This window comes from Lycium ferocissimum, chromosome 6, assembly GCF_029784015.1.
Source record: "Lycium ferocissimum isolate CSIRO_LF1 chromosome 6, AGI_CSIRO_Lferr_CH_V1, whole genome shotgun sequence".
Lineage (NCBI taxonomy): Eukaryota > Viridiplantae > Streptophyta > Magnoliopsida > Solanales > Solanaceae > Lycium > Lycium ferocissimum.
Window position 1 is genome coordinate 3798815 of NC_081347.1, and position 14313 is coordinate 3813127.

At 34.3% G+C, this 14313-nt stretch overlaps 1 protein-coding gene and 1 pseudogene across 1 annotated transcript; one reads left to right on the plus strand and one right to left on the minus strand.

Moving 5' to 3' along the window:
* Positions 1 to 1090: 1090 nt before the first annotated feature.
* On the minus strand, positions 1091 to 2774 carry LOC132058971 (UDP-glycosyltransferase 91A1-like; annotated as a pseudogene).
* Positions 2775 to 6590: 3816 nt separating this feature from the next.
* LOC132058972 (UDP-glycosyltransferase 91A1-like) lies at positions 6591 to 8314 on the plus strand. The gene has a single exon (XM_059451411.1). The coding sequence runs from the start codon at positions 6716 to 6718 to the stop codon at positions 8120 to 8122; it is 1407 nt and encodes a 468-aa protein (XP_059307394.1). The 5' UTR covers positions 6591 to 6715; the 3' UTR covers positions 8123 to 8314.
* The last annotated feature ends 5999 nt before the right edge of the window (positions 8315 to 14313 follow it).

Genomic DNA, 14313 nt, shown 5'->3' on the forward strand with positions numbered 1-14313 from the left:
TCCCATGCTACATCATATATGTGATTTGGAAGATAGTTTATGCCTAATTTGCATTCGCCAATGAAGGAGAGGGTGGGCGGATTTGTTCTGTATAAAACAGAGAACAAGAAAAAGGGGGAAGGGTGGGCCTTTTATTTTTTTTTTTTTTTTTTTTTTTTTTTTATTTTTCCTGGTATGTTTTGTAATTAAGTTGTTATATATTATAAATAAGAAAAAGCATCCTTATGTTTTGTAATATAGAGTCTTAAGTAGTTATTAGGTCATTTTCCCTATATTTTTTGTGCGGATTACCTTCTTCTGGGGTGGTCTTTAATTTTAGGCCCTCAAATTAGTGGTCTTTAATATTTGTCATTCGCTTAATATTCGAGGTCTCTTTGAACTCAAATTTCTGTTAAAAAAAAAAAAAAAATCACAAGGCCTAAGTTGGGATTATGCCTTAAGGCAAACTTTTACCCAAAATTAAGCTTTAAGGCAAACCTCTGCCTTAAGGCCTAACTTTTGCCCAAAACAAAGTTAGGCCTTAGGCCTTAAGGAGAGGTTTGCAAAATTCCAGCAAAATATTATTTATTTATTTTTGCCTTAAGGTAAGTTGGGGTCCAATCATGCCCTGCGAATCCCAACTTATGCCTTACAATTTTTTTTCATTTTTAATTGAGCGGGGGTTCGAACCTAAACGCAGAACTTTTAAATGGCAAAAATTAAAGACACTGATTGAGGGGCAAAAAGACCACCACGGCAAATCCTGCAAATTGCCCTTACCATGTTAACCAGAGTTTATGTATGAAAACTTAAGAGCCGATGAAATCGGATTGACATAAAGTACTACTTGGAGATAAAACATTCCCTAATAAAGGAGAATATATATATTTAGAGCTTGAACCTGAAATCTTTTGATTGAAGATGAAAGATGATTGTTTACCACTCCAACACAACATTTATGAATACTCAATGTGTGATCTAATGATTAATAAAGTGTGTGTGTATACTTTAGATATCATGATTTAAATTTAGTACAAACAATAAATAATGTACATAACTCTTTTCATCTGTTAAAGTTTTAGTGAACAAAGTTATACCATGCATACGCAGATGAGAGAAAATTGATACCTTATAAAATAATCGAGGACAAATTAACCCCACATTAAAATTATTCGAAAAATTGAAAACGTGCATGCAAACACAAGTTCTTCCTACCCTTTCATGTTATACTATTCTTTTTATAGTTTTGGAGATAACTTAATAAATTCTCCACATAATCATCTTGTCTTCCCTTATCACAAAAGAGATCTTTCATCTCTTTAACCTTCTTCCTGTAAATCTCACCCTGTTCTTTGATGAGTACCAAACTCAATGACTCAGCCACTGAGTCACGAGTGAACGACCCGTCTCGATCATCTCTCGGTATCGAATACGCCATCTTCTTCTCCTCCAGTAGCCTAGCATTTATCCCTTGATCAGCCAAAAATGTCAATAAAACTAATGGCTTCTCAAACTGAATCGCTTCAACTACTGAACTCCATCCTGAGTGAGTCAAAAATCCACCCACTGAGTCATGACTTAGTATCTTAAGTTGTGGTGCCCAGCTCGTGCACACAATTCCTCTCCCTTTTGTTCGTTCTTCGAACCCTTCTGGTAATTGAATCAATTCATCATCAGATTCCCCTCTTTTAGTTCTCAAAACCCAGAAAAATGGTAATCCAGAAAGCTCTAATCCAAGTGAAATCTCAATGATTTCATTTTGACTTGGTTTTGCCTCGCTACCAAATGCAACGTAAACCACTTCCCCTTTTTCTTGCTTATCAAGCCACGATTTTATTTCTCTCCATGTATCCATCTTCGTGGTGTCGTCTTCATACGACGTTGTCGGTAGTTGCCCACCGGTAAAACCGGTTTCCGGTGAATATCCTCTAATACTTTCAACCATTGTGGTTCAAACTCTGAACAACTTCTCACAAGCAAAAGATCACAATTTTCAAGAGTTTTATACAAACGAAAAATATCAGAAACGTTCTCTTCATCTCCGTTCATGGAAGCGTCGAAGATTCTTGAAACTTCGAACAGCTTCCACGCAACAGTAGTCTCAAACGGCACCCATTTCGGGGAAACTGTATACTCTTCCGGCGTCTTTCGAATTTCATAGTCGTTGTTTAATCCAGGTACAGGTCCGGCAAAACCTAGAAACGCGGCGATGAATATACTGAAATAAGCCGTAGGAATATTGAATTTTTTAGCAACTGAAGGAATCCAGTAAGAAGTAAAATCGAAGAGTATAAAATCAGGAGTTGAATCTTCAAGAAACTTAGACATGGATAGTTCAAGTCCATCTTGAGCTATTTTAAGGTACTTGACTTGTTCATAAGGAACATCAATAGTAGCTTCTGCATTTTCGGGTAACTTTTCGACGTGTGGCATAGGAAGTTTGATGAAATGTAAGAAAGGGACAAGATTTGGTGGAAGTTTTGGGAGACGATCAATGTTTCTAGGAGTGGAAATAAAGGAAATTTTGTGACCCTTTTGAGCTATGAGTTTTGATAGCTCTAAATATGGAATCATATGGCCAAAAGCTAGCCATGGAAATACTGCAATATGCAGTTTTTTGCTGTTTTCCGCCATTTTTATGCTTTTGTAGACCTCTGTTTTTTCAGTGTTGCAATTGGAGGTATTTTAATTTCTTGCATAATTAGTACTTGGCAACTAATGGACTTTATAAATTCATGAGTCTCAAGAATTGTTCAACTAAGATAAGATTTACTAGTGCAGCTTTAATTATTTTTCAATAGCCGGGTGGTTTTCTATATTCTTTGTTCCTTGTCGTATCAGTTAATTAAGTATAAATTTGTACTGACCGCTGATTGGTTTTCCCACCCAGAAAATGATTTAAAATACCAAAGACTCATAGGATTTCATCATTGCTTACGTTACCGAAGTTTATATATGAAAACTTTTCTATTGATCATTGATTGGTTTTCCCACCCAGAAAATGATTTTAAAATGTATGAATCCATTCTTTTTTAAAAAAAAAATTAATCGTACAACTCTATTGAGAGTACATGCTTTTACTAAAATCCAAAATCCAAAATGCACAAAATAAAGGCGGATTCCCTGACCTGTTTAAAATAGGATAGTCCCATTCTACTAGGATTTCTATTTAGCTCACAAAAATAATAGGGCGGTAGATATCCTTATCTATACAAAGTTCCTCAGGAAACATCAAAATAGTAAAATCTTTACAAATCTCTATTGACATAGAAATAGTTATTTTTTGTAATCATTCTGAAATAAGGCGCACACATCCTGTTCACATTGATCACTTTCCCCTCTAGCTTCTCTTGGCAATGTTGATGTTGTGTGATGCAAGTTATGTTTGTGCACTGGAGGCCCCAGTTGGGTAGGCTAGTTATCAGTCACTTTATTCCCTTCTCTAAAGCAATGTTGTACACTTCTATTATCCAGCTCAAGAAGTAGTTCTCTGATTTTGTTAATCTTGTTCCATAGACTCCATGATGTGTCTAATTTATTAAGAATCCAGTCCATCAAAAGTTTGGAGTCAACCTCCACTTCTAAGTTCTTGATGCCATTGTAAACTTGTTTCCAGAGCTTGTGCCTTTGATATGTTGGTGAGATTACCAAAAGCTTTTCTATAAGCTATTTTTATATTACCATGCTCATCTCTAACAATACCACCTCCTCCACTTGATTCTGGATTTCCTTTGATACATCCACAGGCGATTTTATGTATAAAATATGGGTCACGTGAACCCATGGTCACCCGACTAAACTTGATATATTATGCATATAATTCTTAAAATATATCTAATATTAACTGAAGGAACACATGGTCAAACTAGACCGAATGGAGCACTGATTAAGTGTTGGGTTTAATCCCTTAAGGTTATGGGATTGAACCCTACTAAATACACTTTTGCTTCTTTTAAAAAAAATAATAATTCTAAGATGAACCATCTTCTTGAAATCCTGAATTTGTTTCTGAATAAATTCATCAGAAATGTAAGAAATTACTTGCATTCGCTATTGTGAAGATCTTTTTTCATAGTGATAAAGATTTTGGCAGTCCTGCAAAATAGGATCTTCCGGGACCCATTTAATAAGTATTTACAACACACCAAAAAGCAAAATAGAAAAATTCTAATTAACTTTTTTCGTTTGATACTTTTATTTCACTTTCAATTTATATTAAAATACGTTATCAGCTCGAATAAATTTTCAATCAAGACCACCTCACACTAGCTACCACGATCCTCTGCTTCCTGATATGTTTCTTCAGAATTATCCTGACATGTTTGTCTATAGAAGGTATGGTTACCCTTCATTGTTGATTACTAAAGTCGACATGTACCAATTAATTTAGATGCTACCATCCTTTTTCATTTTGTTGGGGAACGAAGAATTATACTAATTGTTTGCGTTGTCGAAAAAAATAATCAAGATTAAAAAATCTTGTAACTATCGTAATATTTTATTTTAATATAGTGATGTAACAATTTTTATGAATCCTCCGATTCTTCTTTTTGAAAATTAAATTCAAAGGTCTTTGAGTTTGATCTTGATTTGGTGGACTTGATCTTGACTGTATTTGACTTCAAGGGGCCTGAGGCTTCAACTTGAATCTTCGTCTTGATCTAACTTGTAGAGAAATACCTGATTGCTTGATTAATGCTCGTAGCTTGTAGAGAAATCACGCCGTCCTCTCTCTCTCTTGGCTTCTTGTTAGAATATAGAGTTCTTTTCTGAATAGTGAAAATCCTTATTTATAGTTGCAGGAGGGAAGAGTTGTATGAAGACAAACTCTTTTTGACTAATCAGATTAAAGCAATATGATCACATTTGATTGGGTGGAACATGTCATTTTTTACGCGTGGTGCATTTTCATTATCCACTGATTTTACTGATCATGTATTATATCGTTTTGACTGTGGCATGCTCCCATTGGCTCTTTTCACTTGATTTGAGATGCTACGTCATTTGACACATTCAAACTGAGCTTCGAGGATAAGATGAAATCTTGGACTTAACAACGCGAGCTCATCATTTGTAGCTCAAATAAATGAACAAGCCCAACATTATTAGACCTTTTAATAAATTCATATTTATTAGACTTATGTAATTATCCAATTATATTAGCCCCCAAAATTCACTGTGAATAACATATTTTGAATTTAGAATATAGTTCAAATTATTTTACTAATTTTATACATGATAAAATTTAAATATTTATAGTAATCACGAAATAAATTAGGTTATTATTTTATTTTATATCAAGTAAAAATTTTAAACCATAAATACACGTTTTATGTTATACGCCATACATGATATATCTCTTTTTAATCTAATAAACCACATATCTATCAATAAAAATAAATTCACTAAATAATTTTATTATTATTTAATTTTGTTATTATAATCTCGAAATAACTTAGATTTCCAACCAAACAAGCACTAAATGTTTAATCTACTCAACTCTATTTGTCCTTATAAATGTAGGCTCCATTACAGGGACTTGTTTCACGGATGGAGGCTCTTTTTTCTAGTTACGAAACACACATGTCACAGTTAATAATTAATGATTGAGATCTAATTTCTCAAATCAATGTCCTAATCATTGTTAGAATAACAAATATTTTCTTTATTTACCCTAAAAAGATTTGACAATCCCAAAATTCTAGCTAAAACATTATGTCGCCTATAAATTAATCCTAAAATTTTCTTTCTTTCCTATTTATTACGTGTCATATAAATGACTTATAAATTTTCTTTTCTTGAATTAAAATTAAAGTATCTCGCCTATAAATTAATCCTAAAATTTTCTTTCTTTCCTATTTATTACGTGTCATATAAATGACTTATAAGTTTTCTTTTCTTGAATTAAAATTAAAGCACAAAGTTTACAAAAAAAAAATACGGGAACATATCTAGATGGACGTAGTGGGGGGGGGGGGGGGGAATTAAAAACAAATGTACAAAAAAAAAAAAAGGAAGAGCACGTAATAAATAGGAAAAGAAAAAAAAAATTAGGATTAATTTATAGGTGAGATAATGTTTTAGTTAGAATTTTGGGATTGCCAATTTTTTTTGGAGTAAATAAAGAAAATATTTGTTATTCTAACTATGGTTAGGACCTTGATTTGGGTAATTAAATCTCAACCATTAATTATTAACCATGACCATTTCTCAAGATTTTTAAAATGGAGAGAGAAATGGAGAGGACTTTTCACTAACCATTTCTCAAGATTTTTTAAAGTGATACTTGTGTAAGATTTGCTGTCTATGACATTTTTGAACTCTGAAGACCCAAGACACAAAAAGACATTTGTGAACTCATCTTTTGAGAAATGGTCAAAGAAATAAATTTCCAATTGGTTATGGTACTTTCTTTTTTCTTTAAACGATTGGTTACCGGTACTCAATTCAATTCTAAAAATAAGGAAATAAACCATTTTGGCAAAGGAGGAGGACTATCAATGCTCCATGAGAAAGAATAAGGATTACAATGAGTCTCGAGCCAAAGATAATAAGGGACAGTTCTATGCCTTTAATTATTTTTTAAAAAAAGTCATGCCAGTGTTTGGTTTGCGGTCCAGGACATTTATGAACTTCTTATCTTTGGAGTATTGGTCACACGGTTTAAAGTAGCATCCAATTGGTTATTGGTACTCAATTAAAAATCAGAGATCTACCTACATACACAGCACAAGAAATGGCAGAAAACAGCAAAAAACTGCATGTTGCAGTATTTCCCTGGCTAGCTTTTGGGCATATGATCCCATACTTAGAGCTCTCAAAGCTAATAGCTCAAAAGGGTCACAAAGTTTCCTTCATTTCAACTCCAAGAAACATCGATCGTCTACCAAAACTTCCACCAAATCTTGTCCCTTTCTTAAATTTCGTCAAACTTCCTATGCCACACGTCGAAAAGTTACCTGAAAATGCAGAAGCAACTATTGATGTCCCTTATGAACAAGTCAAGTACCTCAAAATAGCTCAAGATGGACTCGAACAATCCATGTCTAAGTTTCTTGAAGATTCAACTCCTGATTTTATACTCTTTGATTTTACATCTTACTGGATTCCTTCAGTTGCTAAAAAATTCAATATTCCAACGGCTTATTTCAGCATATTCATCTCCGCGTTTCTAGGTTTTGCCGGACCGGTACCTGGATTAAACAACGACTATGAAATTCGAAAGACGCCAGAAGAGTATACAGTTTCCCCGAAATGGGTGCCGTTTGAGACTACTGTTGCGTGGAAGCTGTTCGAAGTTTCAAGAATTTTCGACGCTTCCATGAACGGAGATGAAGAGAACGTTTCTGATATTTTTCGTTTGTATAAAACTCTTGAAACTTGTGACTTTTTGCTTGTGAGGAGTTGTTCAGAATTTGAACCACAATGGCTGAAAGTATTAGAGGATATTCACAGGAAAACGGTTTTACCGGTGGGGCAACTACCGACAACGTCGTATGAAGACGACACCACGAAGATCGATGTCTGGAGAGAGATGAAATCATGGCTTGATAAGCAAGAAAAAGGGAAAGTGATTTACGTTGCCTTTGGTAGTGAAGCAAAACCTAGTCAAAATGAACTCACTGAGATTTCACTCGGATTAGAGCTTTCTGGGTTACCATTCTTTTGGGTTTTGAGAATTAAAAGAGGGGAATATGATGATGAATTAATTCAATTACCAGAAGGGTTCGAAGAACGAACAAAGGATAGGGGAATTGTGTGGACAAGTTGGGCGCCACAACTCAAGATACTGAGTCATGATTCAGTGGGTGGATTTTTGACTCACTCGGGTTGGAGTTCAGTAGTCGAAGCAATTCAGTTTGAGAAGCCATTGGTTCTCTTAACATTTTTGGCTGATCAGGGGATAAATGCTAGGCTATTGGAGGAGAAGCAGATGGCGTATTCGGTACCGAGAGATGATCGGGATGGGTCGTTCACTTGTGAATCAGTGGCTAAGTCACTAAGTTTGGTACTCGTTGAAAAAAAGGGTGAAATTTACAGGGAAAAGATAAAAGAGGTGAAACATCTTTTTTGTGACAAGAAAAGACAAGATAATTATGTGGAGAATATATTAAGTTATCTTCAAAATTATAGAAAAGACTAAAACATGAAATGGGAAGAGAAACTTGTGTTTCTGCACCTTCTTTTTTCTTCAATAATTGCGAAGTCAGCTCAACTCGCAAATATTTCGATTATATAAGCACTTATACGGGTTAAGTCCAAAGTGCAAAGGTTGTTTTGATTTTTTTAGGGGTGGTCTAGTTTACATACCAGTTATGCAAGGATCATAATGTCAGTATTGTTTTGATGAATAATAATATAACAATTGTTATGCATCGACATAGTATATTGTTAGTTTCACATTTCTTCTCGCACATAACACATAATACTCCATATAGATTCTTGAATGACTTATGCAAGTAACAATAATTTCGAGCTTAATAAAGTCAAACAAATGCTATATTAAATTACGTGCTGATTATTTTCTTTGTTTTCGCTTACTAACCAACATTATATAATTATATACTTGTACTAATCAATTTTATTTTAGATTATTTTTGTTAATACGTTATTAAACCGCCTTCAATGTTATTATAGAGAAGCTCCATCAGCCCTTCGTGACCATTTTTAGTTAGGGACGACTTAAAACAATTGTTTCTTCCCGTTAAAAAAAAAAAAAAAATTACAACAAATTTAATCGCTCGATTTGATAAAGCAAATATTATATTTTTAACTAGTTAATTTGCCCCGCGCTTCGCGCTGTCGAATATTTATCTTTTTTTTGTTTTTAATTTAATTAATAGAAAATAGATAAAAAATTATAATAAAAAATAAAAAGTAGCATACTAATGTAAGACAAAAGAAATCAAAACAAACGAATACATAAGGATAAATGCATATGAAAATAGGTCATAAAACAGCTTTTCTCTTTACACCATGTAACTCTTGTGAAAAAGTTAAACTTTGGCACACACAACATATTGGACCCATCAATAACCTATATCAGATTACAGTCATCAACAACAAATTTGAAGTAACGTTAAATTGCAAGAAATCTACTCCTTTAGAGTTCAGACTCCATTAGTCACGACTTTTCTTATTATTAGAAACGTCTCATTGTGTGGGAATTAGGACTTGATCCTTACCGTATACAGTATTATCTTTCAAAATGAAATACATAAAGGAAGTAGATGCACACCGCCTAACCTCCAGAAAAGTTAATTTGCCTAAAAGAGATATTTTTGGATGAGGTACAGTAACTCTCAGAAGAATTGTACATGAGTTTAACAACACTTTATACTAAATTACAAAGGTGAAATGTCCTTGACTGCGCTTGGTAGTCCATTTACTTGGTCTAAAATGATAAAACCCATGAATCTTATTGGCCTACTGGAATGTGTAAAAGAGTGCGCTAGCTAGGCTCTACCTCACCAGGATGGTATAGTTCAGCTGGTTCTTGCATTCGAAACGGGATGGGGTTTTGTATTTGCTAAAGCCATGGAGATGCATAAGACTTAATATTGTAGCTGATGGTACTGCCATTAAGGAAATCTTGATATATTGTGTGGAAAATAGCTTATAGCGTCTGCTCATGGAATATTGCCACAATTATCAACACCATCTTGAAGCTGCAAGAGAGGCAAGTGGCTTTTGTGCAGAAATCAAGAGAAGGCGATATGCTGGTGTGATTATATATCTAACCTCTTTACCTTTCAGCAACCCTAAAGACAATTAGAGAAAGGAATAGATTGATAACGTCGAGATACAAGGAAGTAACAGCCTTGACGTACTCATTGTACGTATAGCGCTTACTTAACAGCCACCCTAAAGACAGTTAAAGAAAGGAATAGATTGATAACGGCGAGATACAAGGAAGTTACAGCCTTGACGTACTCATTGTACGTATAGCGCTTACTTAATTGGTTGCATCATATACAATGTATCCACATGATAAGATCGATGTCAGAGGTCCATAAATTATCGCCAAGTGCATACCTATAGGAAGAAGAATCTGTTATAGACAATAAACCAAATAAGATCATCAGTCATATCGATACAAAGTGCACAATATGTAATGAAAAAGTCACAAACATGAATGAAGGAAAACAATAATTAGAACTCCACATGCACCTTCACAAACTTATATAAAAAGAATTTCTATGTACACTTGCAGAATAAGAATGAGTGATAAGTATCATATACCCAACCAAAAAAATATTGGTTATAAAACAAAACAAAGATGATATAAAGAGAAAATGATTATTTAAAAAAAGACAGAGCAAGAAAATTAGCGGCAATCAAAGTGTCAAATCTTCTAACACATTACATGAAATAGATAATTTTCTATGAAAATCTCACTCAGACTCAACGAAAAAAGAGGACGCCATAAAGCACTATTAAACGAACTACTACTCCCTTTGTCCCACTTTATGTGATATACTTTTCTTTTTAGTTTGTCCCAAAAATAATGATACAATTTTATATTTTGAAATAATTTAACGTAAAACTTCCCGTCTTATTTTAAAGAAATGATTTACAGCCACACAAATATCTATAGTTTGTTTTAGACCACAAGTTTAAAAGTCCTCTTTTCTTTCTTAAATTCCGGACTTAATCAAACTATATCACATAAATTGGGACAGATGGAGTAAGTTTTTAGATAAATACAAATAAATAACACCTTTATGAATTAAACAGAATGATCAGAATAGTTGATGTATATACCCATGTTGGATGGCTGCCGCAAAATTAAGAAGCACAAATCATAATCATATCAAACAAAAGTTGTTTAACTCAGGACAATAAAATAACTAAAAAGATAGTACAAACTTCAATATTACAACAACCAGAAATAAGGAAAACATTTATAAGTATTGAAGATGAAAAGAAGTTACCTCTGGCTTGAGGGAAGAAGTGGAAGCCTTGTCAAAAAATGGAGATTGACCTGAAAAAGGGGAATAAAGGAAGACAAGTTCAGAGGTTAAAGAAAAGTGACAGTTACAGTTGTACCAAAAACTTTAAAATATTATGGATAATATCACGTGGGTGTTCTTCATCGAGCATAAAAACATAATGTCAATGGAGTTTCCATCTTGACGTGGGGATCAGTTCGTCTACGCATCTTTGTCGAAAGTCGTGCCACTTACAAAATGACGAAACAATGAATCAAGAGACCAGATTCCATAACCCATTTTGTCTTATTTCGTTTAAGGTCTTCCTCAGCCAAACCCATTGCCTTTACTCTTAAACCCAATTTTGTTTTACTTATTTCCGTCAATGTAGTACCCAAAAATTCTTCGAGATATTCCTCATTGACTACTCTTCTGTTTAGTTCTTCCAAAAGCCATATGCAGTTTCGAATTTATCAACAACATTACCATAAAATTTACTTTCCTCATCTTTTTTGCATTTCACTATCATAGTTTCAATTCCTCCCCAAACAAAAGTAATTTTTTCTGTTCTTCGACCATTCATAACTGAAATCATAATAGAAGGAAGAAACACAGATGAGAAGTTGTCGATTGGTTAGTGGTTTGCCTGTTTTTTCAAACGGCCATAGTTAATGAGAGTTTAGATTGTCCAATAGAGGGACACCACTGTTGTGCAAAAAGAGCAATGTTGAACGATGAGGAAGATTGTCCTGCGAGTTCCATGGAATTTTATCGCGAAACGTTTAGGGTTAATCAGAGAAACTAAGAGATTAAGATGGTTGATGTATTAGATGGAGATATAGGTACAAGGAATGGGACAGCCGCTAGGTCAGCGGTAGGATTAAGGGAGGGAGGTTACAAACTGGCTAGGGAAAAGGGTCAAATTTACCCTCCAAGTATAGTTTATAGTTTAAATTTGCCCTCCGTCAAAGTTTAGGATCAAATTTACCCTTTCCGTCAAAGTTTGGGATCAAATTTGCCCTCCAAGAATGACTTATAGTTTAAATTTGCCCTCCGTCAAAGTTTGGGATCAAATTTGCCCTCTTCGTCGAAGTTTGGGATCAAATTTGCCCTCCCCATTAGGATACTTGATAAATTTGCCCTTATATGGATGGAAGTCTGACTTGGACTCCACAACACAAAAAAATTAGTCACGATGGATCCACATAGGCTCCAAGTAGACTCCTAAACCCAATTCTCCTTTTAAACCGTTTCTCAATCCCAACTCTCTTAACCCATCTAGACTATTGCTGACACTAAGGCACATGTAGTAATGTTAAAAGACGGAGTTTTAAGCTCATCGAGGTACACACGTAATGCATAAAATAGGAGGCATGTAAGAAAAATTACGCGTGAACAACAAATGTTTAATACGACTAAGGATTCGTTGTTCTTTCCGAAACATAGAATTTATCGACCAAAGAAACTTTCTTGAACATGACATCTATCTTAGGTGAACTTCGATGGAGCTAACTTAACTCATTGTTGTCGCCTCCCTGTCAGAAGCTCTCAAAACTTATTCAAGAGAACTGAAAATTGATTTTCGTTGAAGAGAACTGAAAATGGATTTTCAAAGCTGAACTTCACAAATTTATTTTGTTGTCTTGTTATCACTTTTGCAGGATCATAACTTTTCTAATCTTACTTTCGGTATACGTTTAGGAATGTATTCTGAGAAAAAATGTTTTCCTCTGTTCAGAAATGCTCTGAAGAGTTCATGAAGAAACCTTCACTATGACAAAACAAATGTTGCAGGGGCCTTTTTTTTTTTTCCAAAAGAGAATTGGGTTAAGAGAATTGGGATTGGGAGACTACGTGAAGCCTATGTGGATCCAACGTGGCTAACTTTTTGTGTTGTGGACTCCAAGTCAGAGTTCCATCCATATAAGGGCAAATTTATCAAGTATCCTAACGGGTAGGGATAATTTGATTCCAAACCTCGACAGAGAGGGCAAATTTGATCCCAAACTTTGACGGAGGGCAAATTTAAACTATAAGCCATATTTGGAGGGCAAATTTGATCCCAAACTTTGACGGAGATGACAAATTTGATCCCAAACTTTGAGGAGGGCAAATTTAAACTATAAATCATACTTGGAGGGTAAATTTGACCCTTTTCCCAACTGGCTAATTAAGAGACGTGATTAGCGCAAGTATTTTTTTCAGCAAAAAATGTGACTATTGAGTACCCAATTTTCTTTTATTTATTTTTGAAGGGAAAAAAAGGCTGGAAATGGGAGGCAAAAGATAAATGCGCTTTCTGTCGATGAGGCATCTTGGCGTCTTTATCACTTTGGTCCATGATATATAGATGTTTGGCATCGTTTACTCCCTTTTTTCTCAACGAAAGTTTTGAGCATCTATTTTTCCATTCAATTCATTGTTTAAAAAGTCAAAAGGTATTGTAATAAAATGCTGATGCTTGTTCTTGTGACTTTTCATTGTGAAAATCATACTCGAACGATAACAACTTTTACTTTCATTATGACTCAAGCAAATATATATCATAGTTTCAGTGGAATTTGATACGGCTCTTATACTTTAGATTATTTCCTCTGTCCAGTGTCGGGGTACTAATTTCTTTAGCTTTAAAACATGGGGAAAAAAGGGTCAAGATCTTTGTATAAACAAAAAGACGCAATACCAGAAAATCGCTAGTTTTCGGAGTCAGAATTTGACTCGTCAGAAAGAAATTTTTCACGAAAAGTCCTTCGAAAACATTACTGTCGAGTCGAATTTCTACGAAATTGTGCGGATTAGCAATTTTCTAACAGTAATGTTTGACCTTATAATTTAGATTCAAGTTCTCCTACTAATTAAACGACGTAAAGATATGAGACGTGTATAATTTTACTCGCGCTCCACGTTGTAGGATGTCACCATCAAGCGTACGTACCTACTTGTCGACAAATTGTAATCGATTCTCTGGCAATATGTACAGCACAAAGAAATTGAGTTTTTATCTTTTGTTGGAATTATAGGATTCGTAGACAATCAAATTCGCGTCGAGAAAATAATAATCAAGACAAAAAAATATCGCAATAATCGTATTATTTGATTTGAAAATATGAGTGTTATAATCTACATGAATCCTCCGATTCGCTTTTCAATAATAAATTAAAGAACTTTTGAGCTTGATCGCTTAATGGATTTGATCTTGATTTGTACTTGAATTCAAGGGCTTTTGAGCTTGATCTTGAATCCGGTGGTCTTGATCTTGAACTTGTACTTGGATTCAAGGCTTGAAGCTTGATCTTGAATCTTCGTCTGGATCTCTAGAACTTTTAGAGAAATACTTGAATGCTTTTAGCTTGTTGGAAAATCTGCGGCGTTTGATCCACGAGCTCTCCTTGGCTTCTTGTTA

Excerpts from the sequence above, each read along its gene's own strand:
- LOC132058972 (XM_059451411.1), top strand. The coding sequence starts at position 6,716 with ATGGCAGAAAACAGCAAAAAACTGCATGTTGCAGTATTTCCCTGGCTA.